Source organism: Thamnophis elegans, chromosome 13, assembly GCF_009769535.1.
Source record: "Thamnophis elegans isolate rThaEle1 chromosome 13, rThaEle1.pri, whole genome shotgun sequence".
Lineage (NCBI taxonomy): Eukaryota > Metazoa > Chordata > Lepidosauria > Squamata > Colubridae > Thamnophis > Thamnophis elegans.
The window spans coordinates 22400964-22421202 of record NC_045553.1 but is presented as its reverse complement, the minus strand read 5'-3'; the positions used below and the strand labels follow the sequence as shown (position 1 = coordinate 22421202).

At 45.5% G+C, this 20239-nt stretch overlaps 1 protein-coding gene across 1 annotated transcript; it reads left to right on the top strand.

Annotated features, from left to right (window-relative positions):
- The first annotated feature begins 3455 nt into the window (after window positions 1-3455).
- On the top strand, window positions 3456-12743 carry NKX6-3 (NK6 homeobox 3). Its single transcript, XM_032229461.1, is given in 6 exon segments — window positions 3456-3588; window positions 3591-3714; window positions 3716-3785; window positions 3787-3820; window positions 10465-10634; window positions 12516-12743. Coding segments are annotated over 6 exon segments (759 nt in total).
- Window positions 12744-20239: the final 7496 nt, after the last annotated feature.

Below are 20239 nucleotides of genomic sequence, written 5' to 3'. Positions count from 1 at the left end.
AGGTGACCACACTTGCCAACTCCTGCACCTCTAAAAAAAAATAAGACCTCCCCGAAAATAAGGCCAAGCGCTTATTTCGGGGGTCAAAAGAAAATAAGACCCTTTCTTATTTTCAGGGAAACACGGTAAATGGATAGATAGACATACACAGTGAGACACACAGACAGACAGACAGACAGATAGACACGCACACACACATATACACATACACACAAAAAGATGTGTGTGTATTTGACTGGGGGGGAGAGCGCTTGCCACCTGAATTATGGACTCCTCCATTGCTGGAGGTTCTAAAGAATAGGCTGGACAGCCATTTGACCCAGATGGTCTCCTGCCTTAAGCAGGGGGCTGGATTAGAAGACCTCTGAGGCCCCTTCCAGCCCTATGATTCTAAGAGTGAAAATTATAGCCTCCATCAGCTGGGTTCACATACTATGCTACTCTTAGGCTAACAAGACATTATAACTGGGTTCACTCAACAGGGTCTTCGCAAACTCCTAACTCTATTCACCCAGTTTTCTAGGAGGGTCTGCACTGCCTTATTTTAGCAGCGTACAACACCCAGTTGCAGAAGAAGAGTCGGGAGAGCTGGGGGTGAGGGCAGGGTTAAGCAAGTCATTAGCCGAGCATCGTTACATTCCCACAAATTGTTTAAGTACAGCACCTCCTAAACTCTGTCAACCCTTATCTGGCATTCATTTAGTACCAAATGTTAATTAACTAGATTCTGGTGTGGAAGCTTGAGCAAGAAGAAATGCAACTTTTTTGTATAGTCCTCATTCTTTGTGCCCATATATCAGTCTTAAAATTATGGGAAGACTGATTCTAGTGGAAGTCAGAATATACTTCCTAAAAGGGGAGAGGAGTTTTTTTTAGAATGGAACTTTTGACCCAAAGAACGAGGGAAGGCCTTTTCTCTGGAGGCCTTCCAACAGCGGCCAGCTTCAAAAATTCCAGGAATGGGTTCTTTACCCGGTTGCTGGGTGGGGGTGGCCATGGTGGGTGTGGCCCAGCTGGCCTCCTGCACCACGGCCAGAGATGAGGGTTTTTTTCGCATTCCACAGGCTCTGGAGGCTTTTCTCGAGCCTCTGGGAGGGTGAAAATTGCTTCCCCCAGGCTCCGGAAGCCCTTTGGAGGCCAGAAAGGAATTTCTGTTCTGGAATTTCCGGGAGGCCCATTTTCCCCACTCCCCGAGCTTCTGTGCAGGTCCTGTACCAAAACAGGCCGTGTGGTGTCTCCTAGGAGGGGTGGGTGGGGCCAGCCAGGGATTTGGAGGTTCTCTGAACCCGCCATAACATTAGTTGCGGATTCCCGAACCCAGGTGAACCGGTAGCAGTTCACTCCTGCCTTCAAACAGAGGTTGGACAGCTACTCCTTGAAGAAGAAGTTTTGGTTCGAGTCCTCCCCTGGGCAGAAGTCTGAATTGGATGGTTTCAAAAACCGTTTTCCTCGGTTTTATTTTTGAAGGAAGGTTCGAGACAGGTGAAATCCAGCAGGTTCTGACAGGTTCTGGAGAACCGGTAGGAGAAATTTTGAGTTCGGAGAACTGGTAGCGGAAATTTTGAGGAGTTTGGAGAACTGGCAAATGCCACCTCTGGCTGGCCCCAGAGTGGGGTGGGAATGAAGATTTTGCAGTATCCTTCCCCTGCCATGCCCACTAAGCCACGCCCACCAAGCCACACCACACCACGCCCACCAAGCCACACCCACAAAACCGGTAGTAAAAATTTTTGAATTTCACCACTAGTTTGGGATTGCAGTCCTTTGTGTAGTGTCTAGTGGCCGTACTTGGGGGCCACGCCTGAGTGCTTCTCATCAAACTACACATAACGTTCATCAGATGTTTTGCTCCGTCCAGCATCTGTTTTCCCCCCTTAAAAATTGTAGCTGTGACTTAAAGTAAATTGTGTCCAGACGATGATGAGGAGCAAGAGGAAAAGACATCAAGGTAGCTTGGTCCAAGTGTCCTCAACACAGTCCCTCTGTGCCAAAATCAAGGGTGATGGACTCCCACCTGTTATGGCTGGTAGCCCAAGCTGAGGTATCCCCATTCACCCCAAATCTACTTGTTATTCTCACCCACACACCCTTCAGCCTCCCAGGAAAATGAAGACTGATTTGAAAGGCCAAAGGAAAGTAAGACTGCTCTTACCCCATTTCTTCTTTTTCCTCAGTCTCTTCCTGGAAGGCTGGAACCCCAAGGATCCAACTTGTCTGCTCCTCAAATGCCTGGAATCTCAGCTGACTTTACTGTAAAAATGCACCAGTGTTTTCTATCTCAAGGTCTTCTCTTGCAGGCACCGTGTTCAGAGGTTGTGAAGTTGGGCTCTCTGTCTAGATTTCCCTTTGTTGAGCTCCCTCCCTCCCTCCCTCCCTCCCTCTCTCTCTCTTTCTCTCTCTCCATCTCTCTCCCTTCCTTTCCTTCTCTCTCTCCCTCTATTCCTTTCCCTCCCTTTCCCCTTCCTTCCTCCTACCCTCTCTCCCTCCCTCCTTTCTTTCTTTCTTTCTTTCTTTCTTTCTTTCTTTCTTTCTTTCTTTCTTTCTTTCTTTCTTTCTTTCTTTCTTTCTTTCATCTCTCTTCTTTCTCTCTCTTTCTCTCCATCCCTTCCTTCCTTCTTTCCTTCTTTCTTTCCTTCTCTCTCTCCCCCCTCTTCCTTTCCTTTCCCTCCCCTCCCTCCTTCTTTTTTCTTTCTTTTTTTTCTTTCTTTCTTCCTTCTTTCTCTTTATTTTTCTTTCATTTCTCTCTTTCTTTCTTTCTCTCTCTCTCCCTCTCTTCCTTTCCTTCTTCCCTCCCTCCCTTTCTTTCTTTCTTTCTCTTTTTCTTTTTCTTTCATCTCTCTCTCTCTCTCTTCTCTTTCTCTTTCACTATAGATCTCTCTTCTCATTCCTTCTCCTTTCTCTTCTTTCATCTCTCTCTCTCCACACCCTCCATCCATCACCCACCCCTCCCAAATCAAAGGCAGCCTCCTCTATCCTTTCCTCCTCCTTCCTGCCGGCATTATTAGCCATGTATTAAGATCCTGGTGTGACTGTGGAGTCTCAAAGGGCCATTTATCTCAGGCAGCCAATCCAGGGCCGCACGCAAACAGAGCCAATGAGAAATGGGATGAACCCAAGGCCTCCAACCTATCAGAGGACGCGTATTCTAATCAGCCCCGTCTTTTAATCAAAGGAGAGGGAGATTCCTCTGAAGTTCAGTGTGGTGGCCAGTCAGTCAGTGTTGGTTTCGGAATTGGCAGGAACTCATGGACCTTGGGCACTGTTGCCTCAGGACAGCAGTGCAGTTGTAGGGGTCCCAACTGCCTTGACCCCAGCAAAAGGGCTTTCCACAAAGAGAGGCAGGTGGGACATTGCTAGGGCCTCAGGATGGCATTGCCAATGAGCCAAGCACCTGGGAAGCGTAGAAGCACCACTCCTCGGTAGGTGGCTTCGCACGGTCGAGCTATGGACTCCACATGCAGGGGAATATTTGCTCAACGGCCCTCTCTGTCCCCGTTCCGGAAGTGAAAGCCCCAATGTGCCAGTATTCGATGCAAAACTCCTTTATAAGCTCAGCCTCCTGGAATCACTGCCAGTTGGCATCGGGCACACGCACGGCATCAGGTACATCCTCAGCAGACCGGTGGTGGCTCCTCCAAACAACGGCCTCCTGTCTGGTACTCCCACGTTGGGGGATCACGGACTGGGAGCCCAGGGCATTTACTATGGTCCCAAATGGGCAGTTTTGCCAAGGCGGGGAAGCGACATATGGAGCCAGGGGCAGGAGCTGTTGGGCCGACCCCAGTCCAGGAATGGCACGAAGGCCGAGGATGTGGCAATGGTAAGTAAAACAAACGAGACATGGGGGGGAAGGCTGCACGGCCATGGGGACATAGTTGGTGGTTGATTGAGGTGGTTGAGACTACCTCGCACGGTGTGAAGGAGAGGTAGCAAAACTTCACTGGATTTGCGCAACTGGTCTCCAGAATCTGTGCGGTCATCCTTCAGTGCCTGTACTGGGTTTCTGGATCAAAGGTGCAGTGTTTTCAAGGTCACCTAGGCAAGGTCCGGCTCCAAAGCTCTTACCACTTAAACTCGCAGAGAAGATACCACTTGGGGGAGGTGGTGGTGGGGACAATGGAGCACAAAAGCTATAAAGAAGGAAGGGAAGTTAATTTGTACGAGGAAGCGAATGTTGAAGTTTTGTTGGAAGTAAAGGCTGAGTGAAGTTGGGAGGTGCTGCGAAGAGACTGATCTGAATAGATCCTAAGGGACAAGGTGGGCTATTTGTAATAGAAATAGAAAATAGGCTACGTTCTATAGAGATGCTGATGAATAGGGAAACCTGATAGAGCCACCAATGCTAAGGAACATATGAACTGGTAGCAGTTAATGTGACTCGAATAGAATAGAATTAGAATACAACCAAATATAGAATAGAATAAGAGTAAAATAAGTAGAGTTGAGTCGAGTTAAGTACGTAAATAGATTAGAATTAGAATACCAGATGTTGACGGGACCTTGGCCCCCCAGCCCTATTCAGGAAACCCTACACCACTTCAGACAAATGGTTATCCAACCTCTTTTTAAAACCTCCAGCGTTTGAGCATTTACACTTCTGGAGGCAAAGTTGTTCCACTGATCAATTGTTCTCACTGTCAGGAAATGTCTCCTAAGTTGCTTCTCTCCTTGGTTAGTTTGCACCCATTGTTTCTTGTTCTTCCCTCAGGTGCCTTGGAGAATAGTTTGACTCCCTCTTCTTTGTGGCAACCCCTGAGATATTGAAACAACTGCTATCCTGTCTCCCCTTGTCCTTCTTTTCATTAAATTAGACATCCCAGTTCCTGAACTGCTCTTCGCATGTTTTATCCTCCAGTCCCCTAATCATCTTGATTGCTCTCCTGCACTCTTTCCCTAGTCTCAACATATTTTTACATCGTGGCGACCAAAACTGGATACAGGATTCCAAATTGGGAGCTCCTGTAAAGAGAGGAGTGATCTGAATAAGATCCTAAGGGACAAGGGGCTATTTTTAGATAGAAATGGAGTATAGGCCACACATTCTAGGGAGATGCTGATGAATGGAGAAACGTTTGAGAGAGCCATCCGCAATGCTGAGGAATCGTACAAACTCCGTCGCAGCAACGTTGCAAAGCAGGAGAAAGTTAGAAATGCTTGAGTTAGATGATGGAACATGTGCAGAGTTTTTGCCTATTGCCGCATCACTGGGAGGGACCTTTTTTCATTCTGGAATTCTGCCAACCTTCCTCTTTTGTCTGAACTCACTGCACTCACTTTGTTTGGAAATTCAGCATCACAAGCAGGTTTTTTTTTAAAGGGTCTTTCTAAAAGTCCACCGGATCACAGGGGTGGGGGGAGGGAAACAGGACGCTCGTTTTCCTAGATAACAGGCAGCGAACCCTCTGAATCTCAGCTGCCACCACAAGTGCCCCCTTGGAATGACGGATGGTGCCAAGTAGTCCAGGGTAGTGAAGGAGCTCAATTAAGAGCCAGAAAGATACAAGGAGCAACTCATTAGAAGCAAGGGTAGGGCCAACTATCGACCCTGGGTTTTTTTTTATTGTGAATGAAAGGTCTCTCTCTCTCTCTCTCTCTCTCTCTCTCTCTCTCTCTCTCTCTCTCTCTCTCTCTCTCTCTCTCTCTCTCTCTCCTTCCCTCCCTCTCCCTCCCTCCCTCTCTCCCATTGCCCAAAGAGATGGTGGGGACCCTGAACCCCAAAGCTTCATTGCATTCTTGGGTTAGCATCTCCTGGCTGTTCAAATCATTGTAGACCCCAAGAAGGACTTGATGGCGAAGAACCAAAAAGATATTCCCCAACTGAATTCATCCAGGAGGGAGGGGGGAGAGAGGAAAAGAGAGAGACAGACAGAGGAAAAGAAAGAGAAGAAGAGAGAGAGGAAAAAAGAGACAGAGAGGAAAAAAGAGACACGGAGAGAGGGGGGGAAAGAGAGAGAGAGACAGAGGAAAAGAAAGAGAAGAGAGAGAGGAAAAAAGAGACAGAGGAAAAGAGAGACGGAGAGAGACAGAGAGAAGGAAAGAGACAGATACAGAGAGACAGAGGAAAAGAGAGAGAGACAGAGAGAGAGGAAAAAAGAGAGAGACAGAGAGAGAGGAAAAAGAGAGAGACAGAGAGGGGAAAGAGAGAGTGAGAGGAAAAGAGAGAGACAGAGAGAGACAGAGAGAGAGGAAAAAAAAGAGAGAGACAGAGAGAGAGGAAGAGAGAGAGAGAGACAGAGGAAAGAAACAGAAGAAGAGAGAGATGAAAAGAGAGAGAGAGAGGAAAAAGAGACATGGAGAGACAGGGGGAGAAAGAGAGAGGAAAAGAGAGATGGGGAGAGACAGAGAGAGAGGAAAGAGACACAGAGTTACAGAGACAGAGGAAAAGAGAGAGAGGCAGAGACAGAGAGAGGAAAAAGAGAGAGCCAGAGAGAGGGGGAGGAGAGAGAGAGTGAGAGGAAAAAAGAGAGACAGAGACAGAGAGAGGAAAAAGAGAGACAGAGGGGGAGGAGACAGAGTGAGAGGAAAAGAGAGAGACAGAGTGAGAGGAAAAGAGAGAGACAGAGAGAGAGGAAAAGAGAGGGAGGAAAAGAGAAGGGGAAGAGAGAGAGGAAAGTGAGATGGAGAGAGACAGAGAGGAAAGAGAGACAGAGAGACAGAAGAAAAGAGAGAGAAAGGAAAAGAGAGAGAGGAAAAGAGAGAGACAGAGAGGAAGAGAGAGAGAAAGGAAGAGAGAGACACAGAGAGGAAAAGAGAAAGAGAGAGGGGAAAAAGAGAGACAGAAAAGAGAGACAGAGAGAGGAAAGGTGAGATGGAGAGAGACAGAGATGAAAAGAGGGAGAGAGTGGAAAAGAGAGAGAGGAAAAGAGAGAGTGGAAAAGAGAGAGAGAGAGAGGAAGAGAGAGAGAGAAACAGGAAAGGAGAGAGAGAAGAAAAGAGAAGAGAGCTAGGAAGAGAGAGCGAGGAAAAGAGAGACAGAGAGAGAGGAAAAGAGAGAGCGAGACAGAAACAGAGGAAATGGGAGAGGGGGGAAGAGAGAGGGAGAGGAAAAGAGAGATGGAGAGAGACAGAGCGGAAAAGACAGAGGGGGGGAAGAGAGACAGAGAGGAAAAGAGAGACAGACAGAGAGAGAAATGGAGAGAGGGGAAGAGAGAAAGAGAGGGAAAGAGAGAGAGAGAGAGGAAAAGAGAGACAGAGAGGCAAAAAGAGAAACAGAGAGGAAAGGAGAGAGAGAGAAGAAAAGACAGAGGAAAAGAGAAGAGAGATAGGAAGAGGGAGAGAGAGGAAAAGAGAGAGACAGAGAGGAAAAGAGAGACAGAAACAGGAAAAGAGAGAGAGACAGAAACATAGGAAATGAGAGAGAGAGAGACAGAGAAAGGGAAGAGAGAGAGAGGGGGGAAAAGAGACAGAGAGAGACAGAGCAGGAAAGAGAGAGGGGGAAGAGAGACAGAGAGGAAAAGAGAGACAGACAGAGAGAGGAAGAGAGAGGAAGAGAGAAAGAGAGAGAGGAAAAGAGAGACAAAGAGAGTCAGAGAGGAAAAGAGAGAGAAACAGAGAGGAAAGGAGAGAGAGAGAGAAGAAAAGAGAGAGAGGAAAAGAGAAGAGAGATAGGAAGAGGGAGAGAGGAAAAGAGAGAGAGACAGAAACAGAGAGGAAATGAGAGAGAGAGACAGAGAGAGGGAAGAGAGAGAAAGGAAAAGAGAGATGGAGAAACAGTGTGGAAAAGAGAGAGGGGGAAGAGAGACAGAGGAAAAGAGAGACAGACAGAGAAAGATGAAGACAGAGGAAGAGAGGAAGAGAGAGAGAGGAAAAGAGAGGCAGAGAGAAACATAGAGGAAAGGAGAGAGAGAGAAGAAAAGAGAGAGAGGAAAAGAGAAGAGAGAGGGGGAAGAGAGACAGAGCGGAAAAGAGAGAGGGGGAAGAGAGACAGAGAGGAAGAGAGAGAGAGGAAGAGAGAGAGAGAGAGAGGAAAAGAGAGACAGAGAGAGAGTTACCATCTTCTGCATTCCTAGTAACATGGTTGATATTTGCAAAACGACATATTCCGAGAGAAGCTTCAGCTATTAAAATGACCTCTATTGGACTGGTAGAAAGGGACAGGGACACAGCCATAGTAAAGTCTGTCTGTCTGTCTGTCTGTCTGTCTGTCTGTCTCTCTCTCTCTCTCTCACACACACACACACACACACACACACACCTTAATAAATGGGGACAACTATTTAGATTTTCCCACTGCCATCCATTTGTGGTAGAAACATAGAATAACAGAGTTGGAAGGGGCCTCAGAGGTAATCTACTCCAACCCCCTGCTCAAGCAGGAGACCCGATGCCCTTTGAGACAAGTGGTGTCCAGTCCCTTCTTAAAAGCACCCACAACTTACGAAGACAAGCCGTTCTATGGATGGATTGTTCTAAATGTTAGGAAATGTCTCCTTAGTTCCAGGTTGCTTCTCTCTTTGATTAGTTTCCATCCATCACTTCTTTTTCCTGCCTTCTGATGCTTTGGACTCCCCTCTTCTTCTTTGTGGCAGCTCCTCAATTCTATATATAAAGTTCTTTATTTCTTCATTTTCATAACATATAATCACATGAATACTATTCCATTACCAACATTGTATTATATTATTAAATGTTTACATCAGTTCATCTTAACATCAACTCCCAAAAACGATTATTGGCTCTTCTGCACTCCATACACCGTATTTGTACCTTATGCATCACTTTCTTCTCTCTCTCTCCTCTTCCTCCCTACCTCCTTTCTTCCGTCTGTCATCCTTCTCTTCTCTACTTCCCCTTCCTCTCTCCTATCACTGGACATTTTTTAAGAAGAGACTTTACAGTGTCTTGTCTGAAATTAGTATAGGGACTCCTGCTTGAGCAGGGGGATTGGACTAGAAGACCTCTAAGGTCCCTTCCAGCTCTATTCTGATTGATTGATATATGTGTTTTCTGCCTTAACTTATTTGTAAACTAATTACAAATTATTGGTAAACAATAACAATGGTGGGATAAAAAATAATTATGGCCCACACACAAAGAAACACACACATTAGCCAGAAAGCAGAGAATGAGGAAAATGATTGACTATTTTAGCCCATCAATTTCTTGGGGCACAGAAAAGGAGACACATGAGAAAGCCAGAGAAATTTAGGTAAGGATAAAAAAATATTCAAAACAAAGCTACAGGATCAGTAAGAGCAAAGAGATGCGGTGGCTCAGTGGCTAAGATGCTGACCATCTCAATCAGAAAGGTCGGTAGTTCGGCAGTTCAAATCCCAAGGCGCATGGAATGCTGTTACCTTCCCAGCAAAGGTGGTTCCTGTTTTTCTACTTGGACTTTTTACATGCTTTCAAACTGCTAGGTTGGCAGAAGCTGGGACAAGTAACACGAGCTCACCCTGTTACACAGCACTAGAGATTCAAATGCCAAACTGCCAACTTTTCTGATTGACAAGCTCAGTGTCTTTATCCCCAGAGCCACCGCATCCCATGAAATGTAAGGGGAAATTGCTACCTAAAACAGGGGTTGCAAAACAGCAGAGGGTGAATCGAAATTGCCTGCTTGCTTGGAATATTTCAACCAATTCAGATTTGGTAGTCAACTAGTTAAAGCAATGCCACCCTTTCTGTCGATCGGCAGCTGTGTGATTAAACGTGTGTTGATAGAGTGAATTGATTTTGAGGCATTGGATTAGATTTAGACTTTAGAATAACTTGATTGTCACTTTGGATGTACACTAATCGGCATGCATTAAAATGAAATTTCGTTGCATTCAGCTTTCAAAGGGTCACCACCTCCAATATACACTACATAAACATGACAAAATAAATAAATGCAAAATTATGCATTTACCCACGTATATTATATGACACAGAGAAATAACACAGTCTAGTCCGGATGTATACATGTACATTGAGAGAGAAACAAATCTTGCGAGTTTATCAGTGGGATAGCATAGGGAACAAAGCTGTTACAGAATCTGGAAGTCCTGCTAGAAATACTTCGAAACCTCCTTCCAGAGGGGGAGCAACAGAAACAGGCCCTAAAGTGGGTGTGTGGGGTCTCTCACAATGCTTTGAGCTCTCAGCACATAGTGCTTATAAGCAGCATCCTGAATCACAGGAAGCGAGCTTCCTATAATCTTCTCCACTGTCCTCACCACTCTCTGTAGGGACTTTCTATCTGAGGCGTTGCTGCCACTAAACCAAACAGGGATGCAGTTTGTTAAAATGCTCTCAATTGTGCCTCTGTAAAAAGTGGCCAGGACAGGATGAGAAAGATGTGCTCACCTCATCCGACGCAAGGAATGCAGATACTGGTTTGCACGCTTCACTAAGGTTGATGTGTGGAGAGGCATTGGATTCAGTTAGGCAACTAATGTTTAAGACATTAGTTAGATTTGGGTGTTGCCCCTGGGGAAGCCAGATGCCAGTCAATGACCATGCTGCCCATCTCCCTCCACACAGCCTCAGGGCACCTGGGTGATGGCCTCCACAAGAAGAAACACACACGGCCAACCTTCACAGGCCACCAGATCTTTGCCCTGGAGAAAACCTTTGAGCAGACCAAATACTTGGCTGGGCCTGAGCGGGCACGACTGGCATATTCCCTGGGCATGAGTGAATCCCAGGTAAAGGTGAGTTTTGCATACTCAAACGTTGGAGAACGAGACAGGTAGACACTCAGGTAGGGCCAAGGGTTGGTAAAGGTCAGCTGTTGTGGTCTGTCGGCCATTGGCCTCTCCAGCAGCTAAATTGAAGGAGGAAGAGGAGGGGTGGGAGTCAGGGTCAGCATCAAGGCAACCTGAGAGTTCCGACGGGGAAGTGGGAATGGAGCTGGCAGAGAGAGACAGAGGTGGAGCTTGGGCCGTCCATCAGCCCTCAGATGGAAAGTCAACAGCCCTCAGGTCTGGAGGTGGCTGATGAGGAAGAGGAGGAACAGCTGGGTCCAGTGCCGCTGTGCAGAAGGCAGAGGAGATGAGAGCAGTGGAAATCTATGGGCCGGTCCTTGGGTTGGAAGAACCCCATCCCTGTGGACACTCCTGGTCCTGTCCCATTTGGAGAGGGTCAAGCAGGAGATGGCTCAACTTTCAAGAGTTTTGAGGTCTTGGCTACTCCCTGTTGGACCTTGTTCTTTCACCCTCTCTTTTTTTCCAAAAAATAAACGTAGCTACGGATTGCCTCTAAATTAATAATTAAAAACTGTTGCCCAGCTCAACAAGCCATTCAGACAGGCACCCTGTTGGAGCACGCACATTCAATTTGTTTGGCTTGTCAGTGGGTTAATTGTGTGATTAAATCTTCATAAATATGAGCAGAATTTAATTGAGGGTTCCGAAGGGAAGGGTGGGGAAGAAGAGGCTTCAAATAACGCAGGTATCACTGCATTAGAAAATGGCATCATCTTCCACATGAGAACAAGGAAAACATTTCAATTTTTTAAAAGAATTAAAATTCATGGACCAGTGAAATGGAAAACATTTCTTGGCACTTTTCTCCGGCCCTCTAAAGGTTTTGAGTCAAGGGATCAAATCAATTAATTGTCTAGAGCAGGGGTGTCAAACTCGATTTCATTGAGGGCTGCATCAGGGTTGTGTTTGACCTCGGGGGGGGGGGGGGGCATGGCCAAGGTTGGGCATGGCCCAGGAGTGGGTTCCTGCTGGCATTACTACCAGTTTGGTGCTTGAAAAAATTTGCTCCGCGCTCTTTGCACTTAAAAAGGCCTGCGCATTTGCACATCACTTAAAAAGGGGGAAATTACATTTTTTCAATGAAGATTGTTCTGTGCAGGTGCAGAATAGAAAATAAAGATGGCAGCACCCAGGATAGAACCGGTTTGGACATGTGTCCGGCCGAGTTACTACCTACTCAGCCGAACGGGTCCAAATTGGTAGGAACCCACCTCTGGCATGGCCAGCTCAATGTCACTTATGTCGGGGGCAGCTGTAGTGACCCGAGTGTTCTGCCTGCGAAAATAGTCTCCCAAGCTCCATTTTTGGCTGCCATGGTCTCCTGCAAACCTCTGCCAGCAAAACGGAGCTTGGAAGACCTGCGTGAAGCCCTCTTGAGCTCCGTTTTCGCTGGCAGAAGCATCACGGGCCGGTCACTGTTTCCAGGGTGGCCCTATGGGGCTGCATCCGGCCCCCGGGCCTTGAGTTTGACACCTCTGGTCTAAAGCATGCAATCGGAGACTCATCAAGGGTACTACATTTTGCCCGATCTTTGTGCTTCACGGAGAGTGGCAACCCGCAACAGGAAGTCTACTAAAGTTGTCTCCCTGAGAGCTACTTCTCTCGTTCCTCATTCTCTCTGAGAACCCCTTCCTCCTTTTTGTACTCTGCCCCAAAGACAGTCTCTCTTCCCCAACAGTTGAACTAACTTCTGGTCAAGACTGGGACCAAAGGGCTTAGATGTCTCAGGAGCTGTCAGGTTGCCCATCCTTAGTTCAAGTCTAGGCCATGTTCTTGTAAAACCCAAAGATTCCTGATGGCCTTTCCTCCCTCCCCCCTCCTTCCCAGGTGTGGTTCCAGAACCGCCGCACCAAGTGGAGGAAGAAAAGTGCCCTGGAGCCTTCTTCCTCTTCCCCACAAGCAGGCACTGGACCAGGCGAGCGCACTGTCTCTGATGAGGATGACGAATACAACAAGCCCTTGGATCCAGACTCCGATGATGAGAAGATCCGTCTCCTGTTGCGCAAACACCGGTCCACCTTCTGCGTCCTGGGTCTAGGCTCCCACAGTGGCTGAGAAGGGCTGGGCTTGATGGGGGCCTGCAGCTTCCAGGGGCAGAAGCTAGATCCAGCAGGCTGGACTTGGGGGGGGGTGTCTCGATGGTGAGTGGGGGGGAGGCCTCTCTCAAAAGTAGGACACACAGGCTCCAGTTCTGAATTTGGTGCAGATGGGTAGCTGCTATGGCTGCACTCAAGTCTGGGGCAGGACAGCTGAAGAAAAAGCCAGCTAGTATCCAGCTTGCCTCTTGGACCTGGCGCTTGCCTGCAGCCTTCTGTTTGGGAAAGAGATGTGCTTTCATTTGTCACTGCATTAATAATAATAATAATAATAATAATAATAATAATAATAATAATACAAATCGTAATAGGGGCCTTGGGTGCAGTGTCAAAACAACTGGAGCTCCACTTGAACACCATGGGCATTGACAAATTCTCCATCCGTCAATTGCAGAAGGTGGTATTACGTGGAACAGTTTCCATCGTGCGATGATATCGGTAACACCATCAAATATCCAGATCTGCCTATCCCAGGTCCTGGGTAAGGACACGATAGGAAGATGAAAATACCAAACCCAGTCTGAACATCTGGCTGACTGTGCGATGAATAATAATCATAATAATACCAATAGATGAAATGTTTCAAAATGCAGAGCCCTCTTTGTGGGCACACTCACCGCCAGCTGGTCTTCGTGGGTGCCAGAACTCCGGTAAAAGAACCAAAAAAGCCCCCCCCACAAAATGACTCCCAAGATTCACAGGGTTCACAGGATGTGGACATTATAGGTGTCGGCTCAAAGTTTCCTTTCATAGCTTCTTCCTGATTCAAACTCAACTATGTTGGAAATTTTGCAGGGATTGGGGGGGGGATTTTTTGGGGGGGAGGGAAGTTGGAAGAAAAGGGGGTGCTTCTAGTGGAGTTATAATTTTATAATGCAACCACTATGTTTCATCCAACTACTTTTACAAGAGGTGCTAGATTGGTGTTTTCCAACCTTGGTCCCTTAAAAAAATGTGCCAGCGAATTAAAGTCCACATCTTTTCAAGGGACCAAGGCACCTACCTTCCCTACCGATTCACAAATGTGAGTGCATACATAACCACCTTTCGCAAAAAAAGGGCCTACCGTATTTTTTGGAGTATAAGACGCCCTCCAAAAAGAGGGTAAAAATCTGGGTATGTCTTATACACTGAATACAGCATTTTTTTCCCTCCTGAAACCACACCCCCTTTACCAAAATGGCCGTGCAGAGCCTTATGGAGGCTTCCAGTGCTCCTGGGGGCTGGGGAGGGCAGAAATGAGCTCATTTTTGCCCCCCCCCCTCCGAAGCACTCTATAAGTCTCCTAAAGGCTATGCATGCCCTTTTTTTGATGAAGAACGGGCCCGTTTTCATGAAAAACGGGCCATTTTTGTGAGGTCTACAGAGTGCAAAAACTTTTTTTTTAATTTGCCTCCAAAATCTTGATGCATCTTATACTCCAGTGCGTCTTATACTCTGAAAAATATAGTAAATGGGATGCCGTAGAGCCAGGGTGGGTGGAAAGTGATTTCTGCTACCGGTTCGAGTGAACCGATCCGAACCGATAGAATACCACCTCTGGACTAAGGTTGGGAAACACAGGTTTGGATAATTCTATCCTCCACTTGTAAGAACCTTTTCCTGCTTCTTCTTCCCACCGTGTTTCTTTCCGTAGATCATAGATGGAATATCAATTAATTTAAGGTCAAGCAACTGACAAATAACTTCAGTTGTGAGCCTCTGAAGGGCTCATCCTCACTGCTAAATCATGTTGTTTTACCCACCTTCGAGGAAGAGAGTTGGAGGGGAGGAGAGGGATTCAAAACAGTCCACATGTGGTCATGCGTGGAGCCCATGCCATTTTAGATGTCCTGTGCATGTAACTGGTATTGGGGAAAAAAGGGCAGCACTTTAATAATTGCCAGCCAGAGTTTGGATAGTGAGCTGGGTGGCATATACATTTAATACATAAAACAGCATGAAATAAATAAATTATATGATGGCAAACGCCTTCCTGACTGGAAGAGAAGGGTTGTCCTATGGTCATGATGTCAAACCTATGGCACAGTTGCCAGAGGTGGTACGCAGAGCCCTCTCTGTGGCCATCAACTGCTCTTCTGCTTTCCGGTGCCTGCTGGTTTTCATTGGTGCCAGAGCGCTGGAAAATGGCCAAAAATGGGCCATTTTCATGCTGTATTTTGACTGTTTTCAGGCTGATTTTTGGGTCTTTTCAGGTTGTTTTGGGGGCCATTTTCAGTCCATTTTGAGGCTGTTTTCAGGCTGGTTCTTGGTCCATTTTCAGGCTGTTTTCTGGTATTCTGGGGCCAGTAAACACCAGCTGGTGCCAGAAACCAGAAGAGCAACTGGCAACGGGACATGCACACAGTTCTGGTTTGGCCACTCAGTGCCAAAAAGTTTCGCCATCACTGCCGTATGGGGTTTTTGGTGCTCTCTGAGCTTGGTGGTTTTCTTGCAGATGTTTTATGATCCAACTAGGGAACATCATCAATGCTAGAAGGGAACGGGGTTGGCTCTTTGTGGTCTGCCCTGTCAGTGTCAGTGGTTCTTGGTGGTTTTTTGATTAGGTCATCATGGTGGTGGGTGGTGTTTTTTTTAGTGTTAACTTGTTTGTTTGAGTTGGTAAAACCTTGATTGGGGTATTGATTACTTTTTGATTGTTGGTCTGGTATTAATCTTGGTGTTAAGCTCTGCTGATCTGGATATGGATTACTGGCAAGGAGGGGTTGCAGTCTTTTAGCTTTGTCTCTTTTAAATGGTATGTAGCTGTTGTTTGTCTCCAAGTGTCCGTTGATGGCTGCTTTGTCTGAATGCCAGGCTTCCAGGAATTATTTTTGGACTCAGCTTCGTTAAAGTTGTTCATAGTTTCCCAATTCAACTGCAAGGAACCACCAGATAAGCAGAGATTCACTATCCCAACACAGGAGCTACCAACTCAAACACTCGGAACAGTAAATAGCAGGATTGGAATCACCAAGAACATTTCCCACCAGCACTGATAGGGCAAGCCACTTGCATATGAACAGGGAGCAAACCCCCATTCCCTTCTAGCACTGATGATGTTACCTAGTTGGGTTATGAAACATTTGCAAAAAAACAACAGCCAAGCTCAGAGAGCACCAAGGACCCTGTAATTCCCTGTGCAAACCTTCCTTTCTGGAGCTGAAATCAATACACGAAGATGAAGAATAGCATTAAATCAGAGCACTTTACTTAGCTTCATTCTTTTGCTATATTCTCAAGAAGAGGCACAATGTCTTCTGCAATTGTTTGCAATTTTGTCAAAGCCCTTTGTAATGCACAGCGATGCAGAATTGTTTTGGATAAGAAATAAGCTACAACCCCCAAGTTAGGGGAACGACAAAGAGTAGCTAATAGAGACTTGTAACATACTTAGTGTAGGATGGATAAATCAAAAGCTAGCAGCCTTCTGAAGGAGAATTCTGACAAATGCAATTTTTAGGGCAAGAGTTTGATGACAGAGGAAAACACGCCTGGAGCATTATTTTAAAAATCTGATTTAAAAATAGTATATGTATATAATTTGATGTATATTTGATGTGTATATATATAAATATACCGTATAAAGGAGGATTCCATTTACACTGAAACTAAGAAATGCAAGCTTTTGAAAAAGCTTGATGTCATATGTATGTACGGTATGTGTGGGTGTATGTTTGGGTGTGAAAAAGAGTCCTCCTTTAACAACTCCAATTAGGATTGGCCATTGAATTTGGACACTAATTGAAACCACAACTGTGTTAGGATCTTTTTTTCGGCTTTCTTTTGCTTTAGAAACCCGTGTCAGGGTTCCAATCCTGCCCCAACACCCACAAGTCCATCACATGGTCCAATCTTCCACTCCCACAAAGACAGATTCATCCCATCCAGTTCCGGCCAGATGCAGAGACAAAGATGACCTTGAGTTTCTAAGAAGAATGTTATTATGGCTACATATCACCCAGCTCCGTATAATTCCCCTTCCCATTTTCCCACAATAGAAAGTAGACAGTAGAAAGTGTGGCAAGCTGGAAGTCCAAAAGAAAAGATAGCTTGCAGGCATGACAACCTGCATGTGAGGCTTGGTCATATAGTTTGTTTTGCCATCATCATTGTAACTGCAGGTTGTGGCTAAACAAGGCAGTTGGGAAACACAACTTGCAACTGTAATTCCAGGTTGAATTATAGTTGCAAGCCCAGGATTGTCTGTAATTTTAAAATTCAGTACAATCCTTCTCTGACACCTTCACTAAGATTCAGGATTCATTTTGCCCTATCCGTCCACTGGGGATGGTGATGGGTTTGTTTCCAAATGTTGCATTTTGGTGGTTTAGTTGATATAACTCCTGTTTTTTTCCAATTTGCACATGCCATCGGAGGTTTATGGGACCCCCCCACCCCCGCCTGTAACGAGAGAAACGGGGAAAATATCTTGTTTCTTTTCATTTCGTTCTAATGTTTTCTCTCCTGGTTTAATTTCTTTTCAAAAGCTACTTTGGCATAAGTTTGTTTCCAGATGTGGTATATATTGCTGATCTTGAAAATCAAAAAGATGCATCAGATGATAACAGGAAAGGAAAAGCATCCAACTTTTCTCACCTGCCTATTTTTTCAACCTGTTTCCCAATCTTGGAGAATTGGGAAAGTATGGCATGTGAAACATAATTAGAGAAGGTAACACCAGAGGGGTTAATTTGTGGATGGAGAAAGGGCTGAACACCCGGGCATCAATGCCCAGGAGATGGGAATTTGATTTTGCAAAGATGACCTTGAGTTTCTAAGAAGAATGTTATTATGGCTACATATCACCCAACTCTGTATAATCCCTCCTCCCATTTTCCCATAATAGAAAGTAGACAGTAGAAAGTGTGACAGGCCTGAAGTCCAAAAGAAAAGATGCTTGCAGGCCTAACCACCCGCATGAGAGGATTTTTCCACCAGAGATGGGAATTTGATTTTGTAAAGCTGAAAGCCATTTCTGTACCCCTTCCATCAACCAAATGTGCAGGCTTTTTGAGTTGTGCCCTTTTAATTTTTGAAAATTGTATTGGGAAAACAAAAAACTGTACAAAAATGCATATATTTATGAAAAGCATTGCAGGATTCACCGCAAATGTGTACAATCATATTCAGACAAATGCACACCCAATGTATGCAGGGTAAGTGCAAGCTTTTTGTTTTTAAACATCCCCTTGCTTGATGTATTGTAGTTGTGAAAATGAGAAAGGAACGGAACATCTATTTGCAAAAAAGAAAGAAACTGTAGAGTCCCATAAATGGGGAACGAAACATAACAGATTCACCCCTTCCTCCTGCTACTACATGCACACCGCATGCAACTTTTGCTTCTGTCTTCTTAAAAACATAGCAGGGCTTCTCCACAGGATTGGAGCAATAGATAAAAACCTTGCTATTTCCCACCTTTGAGCCATGATAGTTGGAAGACTTGCAAACGTTGGGGTTTGCTCTCTGGAAGGTTTTCTGGCAGGCGAGAGAGGAAAATAACTCAGTTTATCTTGGTTCTTCCTGCCAAAGGAGACTCAAAAGTCTCTAATACGGAAGAAGACGGAGTTCCCCTAATCATCGAGAATTTCACTTGTTCCGTGCTTGTCATTGTGGGTGCATTTGTGTGTCCATTGAGCACAATCCGACCTTCTTTTATTTTTCAGAGGTAGTTATTCTCAAATCCGCAAACTGCTAGAAAACACACAATGCTGGGGATATTCTGTAGAGATGATTTTGCAGTTTTTGCAGGCACTTCACCATATCTATGAAATTCAGGGCGAAACTTTCTTTGGTTAAGGAAAAGCCTGCAAAACTAGGAATAACCTAAATCAAACTGAATCTTCCAGGGGTTTTTCCTTTAGCTTCACTGCTGTGCCCGGCTTGGTTACAGCTGCTGAAGGGCAGAAGGTTCTTTGGAGCCCTTGGTGTGGGTGGGCACATGCCTGGCGGGAAAGAGGGTGAAGTGCATGGGGTGATGATGGATGTACTGGGGGTGGGTGGGTGGGTGGATGAGCTGTACATGCAGGTGCCAGTCAAATTCCTCAATAAAAAGCATAACCTTGATGTGCTTCAAGTCCTGTCTTTTTTACCCACACACACACACATACACTGAAGAGAGTGGAAGAGGAATGGCAACTCAGGGAAGGATCCGAAGGGAAGTGTCTGTTTGTGACTCCCACATCATGTTGACTTTGTTCAGGGAATGGAGGAAGAGAGGGGAAAAAAGCAGGGAGGGAGAAAGGTAAGAAGGAAAGGAGGGAAAAAGGAAGGAAGGAAGAAGGGAGGAAAGCAAAAGGAAGGGAGGGAAGGAAGGAAGGAAGGAGGAAAGCTAAAGGAAGGGAGGGAAGGAAGAAAGGAATGAAGGAACAAAGAAGGGAGGAAAGCAAGAGGAAGGGAGGGAAAGAGGGAAGGAAGGAAGGAAGGAAGGAAGCCAGATTCACTTAACAACCTAATTTGTCACTAATTTGAACAACTGCAGCAATTCACTTCACAACTGCAGCAAGAAAGGTGGTACGATGGGAAGAAATTCAAATAACAAACGTCTCGCTTGGTGGCAAAACTTTCCTCCTCTTAAGGTCGACCGTTTGGCGGTTCGAATCCCTAGGTCAGGTCTCCTGCATGAGCAGGGAATTGGACTAGATGATCTCCAAGGTCCCTTCCAACTCCGTTATTGTTACCTGCCAGGGTCGTGGGTCCCATTGTAGCTTGACTGTTGTTTTTTTAGGAAATCAAAATGATGGGCGGTGTTTTCTTTGGGACCCGGGGGGGGGGGGTGACAGGTAAATTGGAGTGAAAGAAAGAAAGCAGCGAAGGGATTTTCTCTTAGGTCTGGGGTCTTCAGGTGGGCAAGAATGATGAGTTGCTCATTTGTTGTAATCCCAGTTCTTTTTGATCACTGGAAAAAAGATGGATATTTTTTTTTTGCCAGGGCCCTTGTACTTACTTTCTTTTTTGTCTGTGTAATAATTTTTTCACTTTTTGTAACCTCTTTACAAACAACGGGTTCCCCTCCCCCTTTTTACATTCTTTTAAAAAATATATTCTCTTACATCCCATTTTAAGTATACATTCACGTAATTGTTATTCTTCTTTGCATTTGTCATTCTTATATATTTGTTATTTCATTTAATAAGTTATATAATATTTTTACATTATTTCTTGTACGTAGTTCATTTTACATCACACCGTTTCTCATATTGGCCGCACGTTTCCTTTCCAGATTTCCATCTTCACATTTTAAATTTTCCTTAACAAATAAACAAAATTGTTTTTCGCCCCTTCCTTACATAAAAAAGGCCCTCGTGCTTTCTTGAGTCTTGCCAGAACACACCGCGATCAGTTCAAAAGTCGTTCCAAAGTCGCCCATCCTGGAGCCGATTAGTGCGCTATCAATCTCCATTTATCTTGGGGCCGACCAGCAGAAACCTATTGAGTTGTCAAAGGGGCAGAATTGATGTTGTATCAATACCT